Source organism: Gigantopelta aegis, chromosome 4 (assembly GCF_016097555.1).
Source record: "Gigantopelta aegis isolate Gae_Host chromosome 4, Gae_host_genome, whole genome shotgun sequence".
NCBI classification, from domain to species: domain Eukaryota; kingdom Metazoa; phylum Mollusca; class Gastropoda; order Neomphalida; family Peltospiridae; genus Gigantopelta; species Gigantopelta aegis.
In genome coordinates this window covers 72,249,950-72,264,422 of record NC_054702.1, presented here as the reverse complement: position 1 = coordinate 72,264,422, position 14,473 = coordinate 72,249,950, and the positions used below count along the sequence as shown (strand labels likewise).

The following is a 14,473-nucleotide window of genomic DNA, read 5'->3' as shown; positions in this document are numbered from 1 at the left end:
TTGAAGTGTTATGGTCAGCCTGATGATGATATATTTGTAGATGTATATATATATAGAGAGAGAGATCGTTCCGATAGTTTAATTAAAATTTCTGCGTCATTTATATTGGCAAAATATGCTACTCTTGTCTGGTGCCGAGTGGCAGTTGGTCTTGGTGACAGATTTCCTAACAGAAATTATGCCTTTATTAAAGAAAACTATTTTAATTCTATATCGCATTAAATAATTCTGATACTTTGATAAAACATAATTAAAATATAAAGATTGAACTGGCACATAACTGTGGACTGACTATACAGTATACTGTATATGATAAATTGTTGTCCCCTTGGAACCCCATTGTTCATGAATGTGCATGTGTCATCCGCGTGTTAACTGTTATGTCACTTTCAATCAACAAATGCCGCCACTGGTATAAATAAATCTTACAGCATTTTCGCAAACCACACAAATAACAAACTAATCATTAAAATTTACCTACAATGCAAACATGTTCGTGGAAATTTTGCTGTGGAAAATGTCCTGGACACTTTTTTCATGGCATATTATTTGCTGTGGACATTTTCTTAATTGCAGGGGTTACCATAGCAATAATGATTTATCACAGATGGTCGTTTGGTGACTTTTAATTTGACATTTACATAACAAGACTTGAGTGAACATATAACTTTTATAGCTGGAAAGATACATTCTGATGAAAATAACACTAAATTCATTTTCTTCATGTCCTCATGTACATGTACCCAACAAAAGCAAAAAACCTGCCAAGCAATGAACAAAAAGACAATACTACTTACTAACATCTATATATATATACAGTCAAACCTGCCTTCGCGGCCACCTCCATATGGCGGCCACCCTGAGGTCCCCCCAATGAATTTTACTATATATTTTACCTCTATATGGCAACCACCTGCTCAACGCGGCCAGCGGCCACACTTTTGTCATAAAAAAGCGAAAATGAACCTGCTATCGCAGCCACAATTGTTTTTTAGTGCAAGTTATAAAGAAATATCGGCAATCGTAAAAAACAAAACGTAAGATGTTTTTGTTGATATAACCAATTGGCTTGATAAACAGCGGTCCTTTAAAGGTCGTCAGTCGCTTAGCTGTGTTCGTTAATTAACAAGTGTTTTTAATCAGGATTAACGGTACGATGTACTAGTCATCGGCAGTGGTCATTAAACGCAGTTGATAAGAGGGTATCTAGCCTAAAACAACTGGAGTTAAAAGTGTCAACTCTAGAAGGAATTAAATACTGCTGCAGTTTATTTTTGATATTTATGATGGACCAAGGCATCATACAAACAATGAAGCTCAAATACCGGAAAAGACAACTACAGCACGTGATCTCTGCCATGGAAAAGGATACAAGCAAGTGTGGTTCACAGCTTCTGAAAGAAATCAACATTCTGCAGGCCATCTACTGGATCCACAATGCATGGAAACACGTGGAAGCATCCACCATCCAGAAGTGCTTCGCAAAATGTGGGTTCAAAGATTCTGAAGTAGCTATTAGTGCAGCCAGTGACGTCGACACTGACGACGACGATGACGACGACTTGCCTCTAGTTATATTGGCCAAGTCAAAGCAGCTGTTCAACTGTACATTTCAAGAGTTGGCCGACTCAGATGCCGGTGTTCCAACCTGTGAGGAAGGATCTTTGAACTGGACCAGACCAACTTCGGAACTTCTGAAGAACTTGGAGCCATCCCAATCATCAGAAGATGTTAGCAGTGACGAAGAAAGTGTGGATACTACCACTGTGTGTTCTCTGTCAGAGGCCGAACAATATGTTCGAAAGTTAAAAGAATTTGGACTCTTCCACGGTAAATGTGATATCGTAACTTCTGTGATGGAACTTCAGGAAAGTGTGTCAAACATGCGAGTTGAAAATACGTGCAAACAAAGCAAGATACGTAACTTCTTTAGCAAGTGAACATTAAAGGATAATCAGTGACTTTAATGCGCAGAACAGTGCTCCATTATTTTGTTGTTTGTTAAATATTCTCTTTTTTACTTAATAAAATTTCATATAGATGATAATTTTTTGTCTTGTTTTTAATTACGTTTTTGCACATGTATATGGCTCCTTAATAGTTCTATTGCAACATACGTGTAATTGTTTTTAAAAATTCTGACTTATATATGACCTGCATACGGCGGCCACCTCTCTATGGCAGCCACTTTTGTCATGTCCCACGAGTGGCCGCCATAGACAGGTTCGACTGTGTGTGTATATATATATATATATATATATATATATATATATATATATATATATATGCATATTCATACTTACCTTTGTTTTACACCCAATGGCCTATTTGTGTTTTGTGTTGGGGTGTTAATAAACATTAATTCATTTCTGAAATTTACTTTCCCCCATTAATACATGCTACATATTTCTATTCAGTAGTTTAATTGGCATTTGTGTTCAAACAGGTGTATGGATAAAGTACATTTGTATCAATAAAGGCCTTTACCCTGACTTTTGTGAAGAAAAAAGAAAAGAAAAGCACAAAAAGGAAAAGAGTTTTTGTGGTTGTAGACACCCAGTTTGTCAATATTTGTTAGAGAAGTACATCGATACAAACACATGTGGATAAAGATAAATGGTAATATTTGTAAGGCTATGACCTGAAATTTCTTTTGAAATTCTATATTCCATAGTGAACTGGCCATGGATGATGTTCATTAAGTGTGTATGGTTTGGGTTGTGTAGCCTGAACAAATAAAGCACTTGTGGAAAAAAAGTACTCCCTACATAGAGCTCATGTTTTTAGTGCACTTATGTGTCCCATCATAAACACTATAACGAGTTGAAAGTGCTAAGAGCAAGAATATTTCCTGTTAGCACATGACAGTGCAGATTATATCTAGTGCCATAATTCTGTTCAGCACATGTGGGTGAACCAAAGAGTTCCAGCATTTAAACTAAGACTTGGACTGGATACAAACAGCCATTACTTTTTTATGCCATGTTTAGTTAAGGATGGGGGGTGGGGTGGGTGGGGGGGGGGGGGGCAGATATTACCCCCACTATTCAATTTAACTGCAAGTGTAGCCTTTCATTAACTGATTAAGTGAATAAACAAATAATATGTGATGTAATCTTTTTGATTACTCTAGTTCTTTAAGTAAATAAATAAATAAATATTTAAAAACTATAAACCAAATTTCACTGATCTAGGACTTATAGTTTGTTAGACATAGAGTTAAACATGAAAGCTTTATGTTACAGCTACATGTAAATGAAAATGCTGATACTGTCATCAGAAAAGTAACATCTATATTTCGCCTTACTTCATCCAGGCGAGACAAAATCCTCCATTAATTTAGCATGTTATATATATTTAAACTTTTTCTTGTTATGACAATGAGCATACATGTCAGTTGTTAGCACTGTAATAAACAAATATCCACCTCTGTTAAAGGAACAAGAAAATTACTGAACTAGGTTACTGTTTTACTCATGATCTTTCTGTTAAAAAAGTAAACTACACTTACGACAAACTCGCTGCTTCTGGTAAAATGCAGCTTTACACTGACACATGCCATCCAAGCACTTGGCATTCGGATCTTCACAACTCAGTTTTGAGTGGCAAACCCGTCCCAAGGCAACTGAAACAAGACAAACACAGAAAGTGTTTATAAAATTATTATATTTCACAACATGCTGACATAAATGCAGGTCATTGAACACAATACATGTACCAAAATTATTCTTAAATAAAACCATATTGAGGTTTGTAACTTGTTAAACTTATAAAAATGGTTGTTGTGCAGTCTGTGCAGGCCTGATTCTTTAACGAACTGTGTTAACTACATATAATAACAAGAGCAGAGATATTATAGGTAGGTACCATCACTGTTATTGGCACCAAAATCTATTATTAAAAGGATTTCCAAAAACACTTTCTGAAGAAATATATTCACAAAATCTATAATTTACAAGTAGATTTAAAGAGAAGCTTAATATATAGCTTAAATATCAAGGTTAGGAAAGTAATGACTATCAAAAATAATTCACAAATGTTAAGACATAATAACATGAAACAAAAATATTTCACTTTGGAAAGTCATAAAGGGATAGGCTTTTTTGTTTTTTTAATCCAATCACGAAATTATGTTTTAAAAATGTTGGATTTGAAGTTTATACCCCTTGCAAAATTAGATAATTAATACAGAACAAAAACATACATTTATCAGAAATGTATACTAATTATAACTACATTTTAAGTGAAAAACATTACCTTTGCAAATACATGTAGTACAGTGCCATCAAACCTGATAGTGTAAACATTAAATATGAAATACATGGTAAGAGTACTCAGACTCGAAATTAAATTTATAAAATGGGGTGTAATCTGTTCGCATATTTTAATTTTAGAAGCAAATGATGGAAACTGAGAAGCAGTTCTCAACCATTGATAATGTATTGATATAAACTTTAATATAATTTTATGTAAACTAATCTTCTGGGTTTTTTTTGTTTGTTTGTTTCTTTGTTTTTACGATACATGTGTATTTAATTTAATAATGATCGTCCTAACGTTGACATTTAAGTAGCATTAGTTTATTTATTTGTATAGTTGTACTATGGATTAAGACGGAAAGCGAAAGTAAAGTAAAGAAAAGTTTGTTTTATTTAACGACGCCACTAAAGCACAGTGATTTTTTATCTTATCATTAGCTATAGGACATCAAACATATGGTCATTCTGACAGGTTTTTTAGAGGAAACCCGCTGTCACCATATAGGCTACTCTTTTACGACAGGCAGCAAGGGATCTTTTAAAGCAAAAGCTGCTGGTAAACCTGATTATCAAAAAGTATACTGTGCATGGTCTATATGTCAGAAACTAAGTTTTGGGTTGTTATTTTTTTTTAATAAAAGAAACACAAGGGTCAACTTATACAGGTTTATTAAAGTCCAGACTCAATTATCCAGACTATTTAAATGGGCAATATTTTATCAAAACCTTCATTCTAGATCAAAGTTTTAAAAGCACAGTATCTGCGACCGTTTAAATGCACATTAATCACAATTCAGCCACTTTTATGGTTAAAATCTGGGGACTTATTTACAAAGTTTGCTTAAGCTCTCTTAAATAACAACACAACGTTCTTGCAAGTCTATTTGCATTGCACTACAAGATCTCAAAGTTGTGAAACTTCAGTGAATTTAGACCCCTGAGCTGTAAATTTTGCATGGCAATATACAATTCAATGAACCTTTGAATTTATGGGATACATGTAACAATTGTAGTCTATTCTTGTTTAATTAGTTGTAACATAATAACATGAACGTCCAACACTAAATCAACTCTTAATATCAAGTTTAATTCCCTATCTTGTTCATCTGACATCACGCAGTAAATTAACTATATAATTACAAACTCAGGTCAGATTACTGTTCTGTATACTGAAAAGTACAATGTAAATCTCACATGTATGCATTTAAGCACTGAACATTATCTGTTTTAATGTTCATGGAAATATGAACCACAGAAACACCTTGCACACTGTATGAACAGCGTAGCACATTAGCACGCAGCCATTCATACATAAGTATGTAATGTGTTTTTGTGGTTCATACTTTCATGAACATCAAAAAGCATCACGTTCTATTTTTGTAATTCTATGTGTTTAACTATTATATCAATATTAGTTATATAACACTATTAAATAATAATCTACTTCTTTCTGCAGTAAATTAATACACAGCACAAGCGAAATCCATTTTCTACAGTTTGCCTTTTTCTGTCAGCAGCAGAATGAGGAATTTCTCATATTTTTATGACAAACAACTTAAAAAAAATATGTTTTAAATGTTGTTTCATTAAACAATAACATTTGCTGATTCAACATTAACAGATAATGTAAACAGTTATTGTATTTATTATAAACAATAACCAGAGAACTTGCACAACATAAGAATTGTATATCAAACCAGAACATTTAACAAATAATGAAATGAAACATACATTTGGCACTCTCACCTGGGCAACAAATTTTTGTTTACTGAAAAACATTATTATACAATACAAATTACAATCTGCAGTGGATGTTTTCCCTGGAGCGCGATTTAGCTCAGTCGGTCAAGTGCTCACTTGAGGTGCTTGCGTCGCAGGATCAAAACACTTCGGTGGATCCATTAAAATTATTGGGGGTTCTTTTGTTCCAACCAGTGCACCACAACTGGTCAAAGGCTGTGGTATGTGCTTTTCTGTCTGTGGGAAAGTGTATATAAAAAATCCCTTGCTGCATTAGGAAAACTGTAGCGGGTTTTCTATGACTACATGTCAGAATTACCAAAAGTTTGACATCCAATAGCCAGTGATTAATAAAGCAATGTGCTCTAGCAGTGTTATTAAACAAAACAAACTTTTTAAAAAGTTTTTTCCTTTTTGCTAATGTCATCGCCCTTTTAATATGTGGTCCAATAATTTGAATAGAACATGTGCTGACCACCTAACCACTAAGTCAGTCAACAGGGAAGGCTGATAACAATACCATCACTTGGCAGACATTCAAATCTAGAAAGCAGGTACCCAGTATACACCTTATCCTGAGTGTCAGTCACACTGGTGGTGTCACATATCATGTCCTAGTTCATACCGGAGCCTTTGTAGACAAATACCTGTAGATTGGGAGCTTCAAACACACCCACAAGTAGCCTCGGGTACAATATTACTTGTAACCGGTAGTAATATTTCACCTGGGCTTTTTTAATATATCTAACTAAAAGGAGTGTTGTGCTTACGTATGTACTAATTGTATTGCCGTTTTAAAGTTCTATTTGTTCAACAGGATAATGTGATATTCAATCAGCCAGGATCTAAGATACAAACAAAATTCCTGTGTCATAAGAGAGAAATTACACCTGAAGAATCACTTTTTCATACATCAAGAACAGAACCAGGTAAATATGAAATAACTGAATATTTAGATTTATATTTCATTTCAGTCTACAATAATGACTGGTCAACTGTTTCAGCGGTTTAATGAAATAGCTATTAAACAATACACTGAGACTGGTCAAATTAATTACCTAATAATACAACCAATTTGGTATTTACAAATATAAGTAAATGTACATATTATATTATTTATATAGATACTGAATAACTTGTTGAATCATTACATCACAAACATTTAAATTTACTTTTGTGGTTTTCACATCAGGTAGAAATTCATGAAAATAAATTCCGTCAAATTAGGACACTCATTTTCTATATCCACGCAATACAGCATATTAAGATTGTCACTTTAAAAAGAAAACCAAACAATCCCACCCAAAACCTATTTATCTTTTATGTATTATAAAACTACTTACTATGAATATATATATATATATATATATATATATATATATATATATATATATATATATATATATATATATATATACACTCTTCAAAAAAAGTAGGGGACTTTGAAATATTAATGTTAGACCAAACATACGTTTTGACCACAGACATCCTAGTAAAGAACGTTCAGGTCTGTTTATCAAAACACCGAAACACATTCCATAGTTTGCACATACATCCCGCAGTTGCCCCGTACACGTGCAAGGGGTGTCATTCCTGATTTTGACAATTTCCAGGAAGGTCCATTAATCACTGTGGAACATTATTTTTGTCAATCTTTTTCATTCTGTTGATCATACAGTTGTTATTGTTTTGTTTTTAGTCATTTTTATTGTTTGAATTTGCAATTTACTGATAAAAAAACGTCAACTTTCAAATTTGACTTCTGACTCCAATCGTCCTTCAAGATCTTTGGTGGTCATAGCACGTATTGTAATACTGAACTACCAGTTGTAATGTTTGCCCAATTAATTCACTATTATCATATAATCATGTAATACTGAAGACTTTTCAAGTCAAGACTTTTCATTATAGTTGTACACCTGATCAAATTAAAGGGATTTACTATTTTCATTTGTGTTTTGTTTGTTAGTTTTAATTTTGCAGGGGTGGGGAAAATGAGTTTGGGTTCTGATTTTTTTTAGGGGGTCATGTACAAGCTTATAAAATATATCAATCTTTATTTGTCTAAAATGAAATTTATTTAAATGTATGTAATGGCTGATTAATATAAAAATTTGTGTTCAACAAAGAAAAATATGTGTGTATTAATTAAGCACTCTAGACAGTTTGTTGCAATTACAAAAATATCTTGAGAGCACATGCAAAAATGGACTGCTTATTGGCAGGAATTAGCTCCCATTCCAAATAAACTGACTAGCTGAAACTCACAATAAACTGACTAAAATATTGAAAGGAGGAAAACTAAACTGACTAAAATATGAAAGAAGGAAAACTATAGTTCTGTGATTTTCTAATGTACAGTCCATTCCATACTAGTCATGTATGTTATCAGCAAGTAATTTACCTTTGTACACACATGTCAACAATGCTGCCATAATATTCCAGAGTTTAAAACCAAATGTGTAAACACCACTAATGCAACAAACAGTATTAACTGAAATTTTTTTTAAAACACACCAGAAACATTTAATCACTGGAAAAACTTCTCAAATATACAGGGTGGAATTAGTAACACTTCGGAAGCTATGATAAAACTATCTTAAAATATTGTTTTATATACCATATAACCAGAAATTTTCGTGGTCTTAATTTTTCGTGGTTTGGGGTATAAAAACATTTCAAGGTTTCTTATTTTCGTCGTTTGCCAAATCTAAATTGAAAGTGATTTTATTTTCGAGTTTTAACAAGTCTAGTTCCAAGAATACTTGTTACTGTTGATTAAAGTTTCACCTCGGCTGCCAGTTGTTTGATACCACCGACATGTAAAGTTAAACAATAGAACACTCAGCTGTAGCCTAATTGGCCACTGACTACTATTCACCAGACAACTGATCACAGTCTTTGATTTTGTGTAAAGCCAATTACGACGTACGTGTGAACAAACCACTTAAGAACGCCATGAAGTTTGAGTTCACCACATGGTATTCAAAGCAGGTTTCCCTGGCTATGAAAGATGGCGAAGGTGTAACAGACATCAAGAGCGACATGCGTACTTCGGCGATAAAACCAATTAATGCAAGGTGGATTATGAAAGTTATGGCAGAATTGAAAACACGCCAGAAAATCTTGAAATCTGCATTTATCCACACCGGAATCACTGATGCAGTGCGTGCGGACATTGACAAAAGCAATATCCGAAATTTAAAAATATGTCATTATATTCTACACACAGTGAGATTCACGCAATAACTTTTTAAAAATTCTAACTTGTTGTTTTGACTATACTATTCTCTTGTCGTATCCGGTGTACTTCGCATGACAGGAAATAAAATGTTCCGGTAAATTGTTAGTGTGTTATGTTTTTCACAATAAATATTTTAGATAGAATTTGTTGATGTTTTCAAAATATTTTCAAGGATTTATATTTTCGATGCTGACTACTTACCCTCGAAAATAAAAATCCTCGAAAATTTCCGGTTATACAGTATACAAACATACATTCATACAAACATAAATTCATTTAAATACAAGTAAAAATCAAAATTGTTATAAATTTCTAGGTCATTTTGTAAACATTATGAGATGATTTGCACAATTATAGTGTGTCCACTTGTCACTTGAGTCACAAATTTACATTTCACTGTTTACAAACTTTACAGTTGGTTTGAGACTATTTTACTTAGTGTACAGAATTTCTTTTCTGCTAGTACAGTGAAACCCCAACTAAGGATCACCCCGGTTCTATGACAACCCCTCTATGAATACCAATATTTTAAAGACCGGATTATTTCCATCTCATTTTATATAAAAAAATAATAATCTGGTATTAAATTGGTCAATTTCAATACATTTTGACCCCACAAATGTGAAGCAAAAACTGGTCTACAAATTACTCATAGCACATCATGGTTAATTTTTGGACCAGAATGTTGAAAAGTAGTAGTTACACAGAGTAATATACTACTCAAAAGAATTTAAGGGTCAGACGATATTTTCGACATTATTTTCTGAATGTCAATTATATTAGCTAGACCATAATGTCACGCATGGTATTGTTCCATTTTGACAAAAGTGGGTCTAAGCAACCCATAAATGAATTAAAATCCACTGTCATTGACACTTGTCGACTAGTTCTAATGGCGAAAACATGCTTACATTTGCACGTAAATTAGGGCGAAAGCGAAAGGTCTGCTAAGTGCCCATAACTTGCTTTTTCACAAAGCGCTTCATTTGCACGCTTTGCATGTGTATTCCATGTTCCCAATGCTGAATTTCCGTATAATTGGAGCTTGCGTTCGTGTACGGTGCACACTCCAAATTCGACGTCAACTGCCTATCGAAGATCGAGGAAGGGCTATTGCTTGGCTTCAGGATGGCAATACGCAAAGAAATGTTGCTCTGAGACTTGGTGTCAGTCAGAGTGTCGTTGGCCGACTGTGGCAACGGTACCAAGCAACGAATTCTGTTCGAAATCGTCCACGTCCGGGAAGACCCCGAAGCACTACAAATAGAGAGGACCGCTACATCACCAATATGGCTCTACGTCAACGCACAACCACTGCACGCCGATTACGTGACAATCTGCGGACTGCGACTGGAACTCGAGTGTCTGATCAAACCATACGCAATCGTCTGAGATAATCTACGCTGCCGTCGCCAGGCTGTTCGACCATCACTCCTATCATGTCACAGAACGGCCAGACTTCATTAGTGCACACTTCATCTGCGGTGGCAACGTGTTCAGTGGGGTCGAATGATGTTCACTGATGAGTCCAGGTTTAGTCTCCAGTTCAACGACGGTCGGGTTCGTGTCTACAGACGTCCTGGGGAGCGCTTCGCTGACGTTAACGTTAGACAACGTCACCGGTTCGGTGGTGGCAGCGTCATGGTGTGGGGCGGCATCTCTATTCACCACAGGACCCCCCTCTATGTAGTGGATGGCAATCTGAATGGAATCCGCTATCTGAATGAGATTATCCGGCCGTTGGTTCTCCCAGGCCTTCAGCAGATTGGCGGCGGGGCAGTTCTGCAGGATGACAATGCCAGACCCCAGCACGCCAGGGTGGTAACGGACTTTCTCAGACAACAAGGTATCGCCAGGATGGATTGGCCAGCATATTCGCCTGACTTGGCCCCAATAGAGAACGCCTGGGACGAATTAGGCAGGAGAGTTCGGGATAACCATGCCCCTCCGGCCAACCTTCATGATCTGGGTCAACTTCTTATGGCAGAGTGGCAGGCCATTCCCCAAGAGTTCTTCAGACGTCTGATCAACAGCATGAGGCAACGATGTGTCGAGTGTATTCGCGCCAGGGGTGGATTCACACACTATTAAACGAATGTTCTAATGTGTAAAATCCATGTTTCACAACCTTCAACTTTGACAGCATGTCATGTGACTTTCTTGTATACAGTGACGTTTATTTGTGGGTTTTTGTAAATATGGAACAATAAATTAAATTTTTGGTGTAGTTTACATCATCAATCTAATACACTCTGAAACTTATTTGGTTATAAATTTTTGACCCTTAAATTCTTTTGAGTAGTATATGTTGTTATGGAATCAAAAGTCATTCCATTCTAATCCTTTATTTTGCAATGATTAGCTGCAATCATTCATGTGAGCCAAAGTCACCTATTTGTCTTTTGAGTCACAAAACGTCGGAAGGTATCATTTGTCTAGAGAGTTTGTGCAACTGCAGTTCAGTGTAAATGGCAATACACTAGCATCACATTGATTTTAATATTTTTTTATTACTTGAGACATTGTTGACGACAACCGGGACCGAGGGTGGGACGTAAATATTTTAGACATTGGTATTTTACACCTCCAAACAACCATCATTCTGAATATTGGCAATTCGGTATTAGGACCACCCCACTATTACGACCAATTTTAATAAGTCTCGCCAATGGTCACAACAGTGGAGTTCCAGTGTATATATACACACATGAATATGTACTACTGGTCACTTTGTGTGAATAGTGACAAAATGCACATACCTGTATGAGGACGTTCTGTCGGTGGTGGTGGTGGTTTGGGTGTTGTTGTAGGGGGTGGTACATATGCTGTTGTTCGAGCTTCTTCCACATTCTTTAATGATTCCAAATCTTCTATCTTGTCTGGATGTTTTGACACCACCTTGATTTTTGATACAGTACTGGAAACATACCCTGTGTAATTGTTGAACAAGCACTTGTTTTCTTTGGTCACTTTATCTTTACAGCGAAACAGGTAGCAATTGTGCTTTGTCTGAAAACAACAATTTTATTACACTTTTTATTTAATATTAGAATATTTTTTAAAACACAGCAAGATAGGGTATGACAATCAAAAAATACCCTGGACCATGTATTGTGCATTTGTACAGATCTATATATTCATGCAAACAAAGTTTAACAAGTTTTATTACTATTATATTAACAAGTTTAATAAAGGGTTTTATTTCAAAAATGTCATTTTCAGTTTTTTGTTTTTTTTAATCTTATTTAAACTAAGTTAGAATTTAAAAGATGATTATTGGAGTCTAGAAACAGGTGATAAAACCATGTAATAAAAGCTATTTTCATCCACATACACATATGAATATGTTGTGATCTAGGAGTATCACAGGCTTTCTACCGAAGGTATGGAGGTTAAAAGTATGTACCCTACAATCTTTGAAATTAATTGATATATTTTTGTTAATTTTTAGATAGATGATAGCAAGAAAATGGCTGCTTAATACCTGTCATATGATATGATAAATTCCAGTTAGAAAACATTTCAAACCCATTTAATAGGGGCACTTACTGGTCTTGTTTTGTTTTTACTACAGGTATGTACCCTCAAATTATTTTCTGGCAGAATGCTTGATCAGTATAAATTCACTGGGGTTATTAATATTTTTAGAAACTATTAATGCTTGCTAACAATGGTGGAATGTTGCAGGAACTGATAGCCGATTGTGACAGCTAATTTGATAATAAATTTGACTGTTTTACCCACATTGAAAATAACAAAATATTGGGATATGAATCTTAGTTTATTTCCAAAACAAATTCTGGTCATAAAAACACAGTTATTGGGAATAATGGATATAAACTGGACATCTGACCACAAATGCGATGTTATTGATCGTTTGCCTAAATTTAATCAACATTAACTGATCTAAAATATCACAAATATTTGAAAAACCCACAAAAATAATTCTTACCCATTCACATATGAATATTATTTTATATATTTATAAATGAAAGATTTCAGTGAAAATTTGTGGTTAAAAGTTATAAATTTGTACCCCATCAACGTGTATTTTTGTCAGAAATTAACCCTGTAGTCAGAAGATTAAACATGTTTTGACATTTAAAATCAAACATTACTTAGATTTCATTGTTTAGACTATTCATGTCCGTATATATGAGAAGTGTTTCTGCTCGTCCTAGTTTTTCTAATACCACGAAATACAGTTTTCATATTTTTTTAAAAACGCACCATATCGTGAGACGTAACAGTTAAATGGAGATGAGCTCTGTCTACTCTTAAAGGGAATTTCCTTGTTTCAATGTCATAGACTTTTGTTTCATTCTATTGTAACTTTGTCCAAATGTATTACAGGTTTGTAGATTAACCAAACTTAAGCCAGCGACACATATCACTTATCAGATCTGTTTAATGCATGCATTAAATGGATCCGAGAAACCTTGAAACATATATCCATAATCACGTCTGTAAATCCAACGTTTTATCATATGGGAGGATAACTCTCAAGATTCCCAAATAACTTATGACGAAGTAAAAACTGATATTATTATAATTACAAGTCAAGGCCTACATAAAACATACACGAATACAAAGTAATCTGATCTGGATACAGTCCATTTTTACGTGTTGAAAATATGAAAACTGCATTTCGTGGTAAACACCTAATATCGTTATGTTGAAAAATGAGATGTTTTGGATATTCTGTGTAAAATTTCCTGCACATTATTACATTAATGCTTTTGTAGTAAATTTAACACAGATGACAGGATGAGAATTACAGGTCTAAACATTTGTTTTATTATGCAGATATTTGGTTAATTCTGTCAGAATACAACTCTATGAGCTTTATAAGTATTATAATGCAATGTTTTTTTTATGATCCACCGAGTCGCTGAGCGCTCGGCTGCAGTCCCGATGGTCTGGACTTCTAATCCCAGTGTTTTCACTGCTCCATTTAAGTGGGGCGCCCCGCCCCGCTATTCCATTTTGCCGCCCTCCTTTCACGTTCCCCGCCCTCCTTTATTTTTGAGCGCCATCCTTTATTTTTCAACACCTATCTCTGCTATTTCCAAATGCACTTTTTTCCACACAAAAAACAACGATCAGTCTGCACACTGGACATCAAAGGAAACAAGCCGCGTTGTGTACGAAAAAGCAACGACAGTTACCGTAAAATTTAACAGATTTTTAACAGTCTCTATTTTGTCCAACATCTGTATTCATTTGTATG

General features: G+C 34.7%; 2 protein-coding genes across 2 annotated transcripts in view; one reads left to right on the top strand and one right to left on the bottom strand.

Moving 5' to 3' along the window:
* LOC121371057 overlaps positions 1 to 14,473 on the bottom strand; it is a 30,111-nt gene that overhangs the window by 12,961 nt on the left and 2,677 nt on the right. The window contains exons 2-3 of the mRNA XM_041496678.1: positions 12,003 to 12,252; positions 3,512 to 3,625 (exon numbers count right to left, since the gene is read on the bottom strand). Coding sequence (XP_041352612.1) covers positions 3,512 to 3,625; positions 12,003 to 12,252 — 364 coding nt within the window. The remainder of the gene's footprint in view (positions 1 to 3,511; positions 3,626 to 12,002; positions 12,253 to 14,473) is intronic.
* The window catches only part of LOC121371058 (protein phosphatase 1 regulatory subunit 14C-like), a 69,483-nt gene continuing 61,702 nt past the window's right edge, over positions 6,693 to 14,473 (top strand). Inside the window, exon 1 of the mRNA XM_041496679.1 lies at positions 6,693 to 6,928. The gene's annotated coding sequence lies outside the window, so the exon portion shown is untranslated. The remainder of the gene's footprint in view (positions 6,929 to 14,473) is intronic.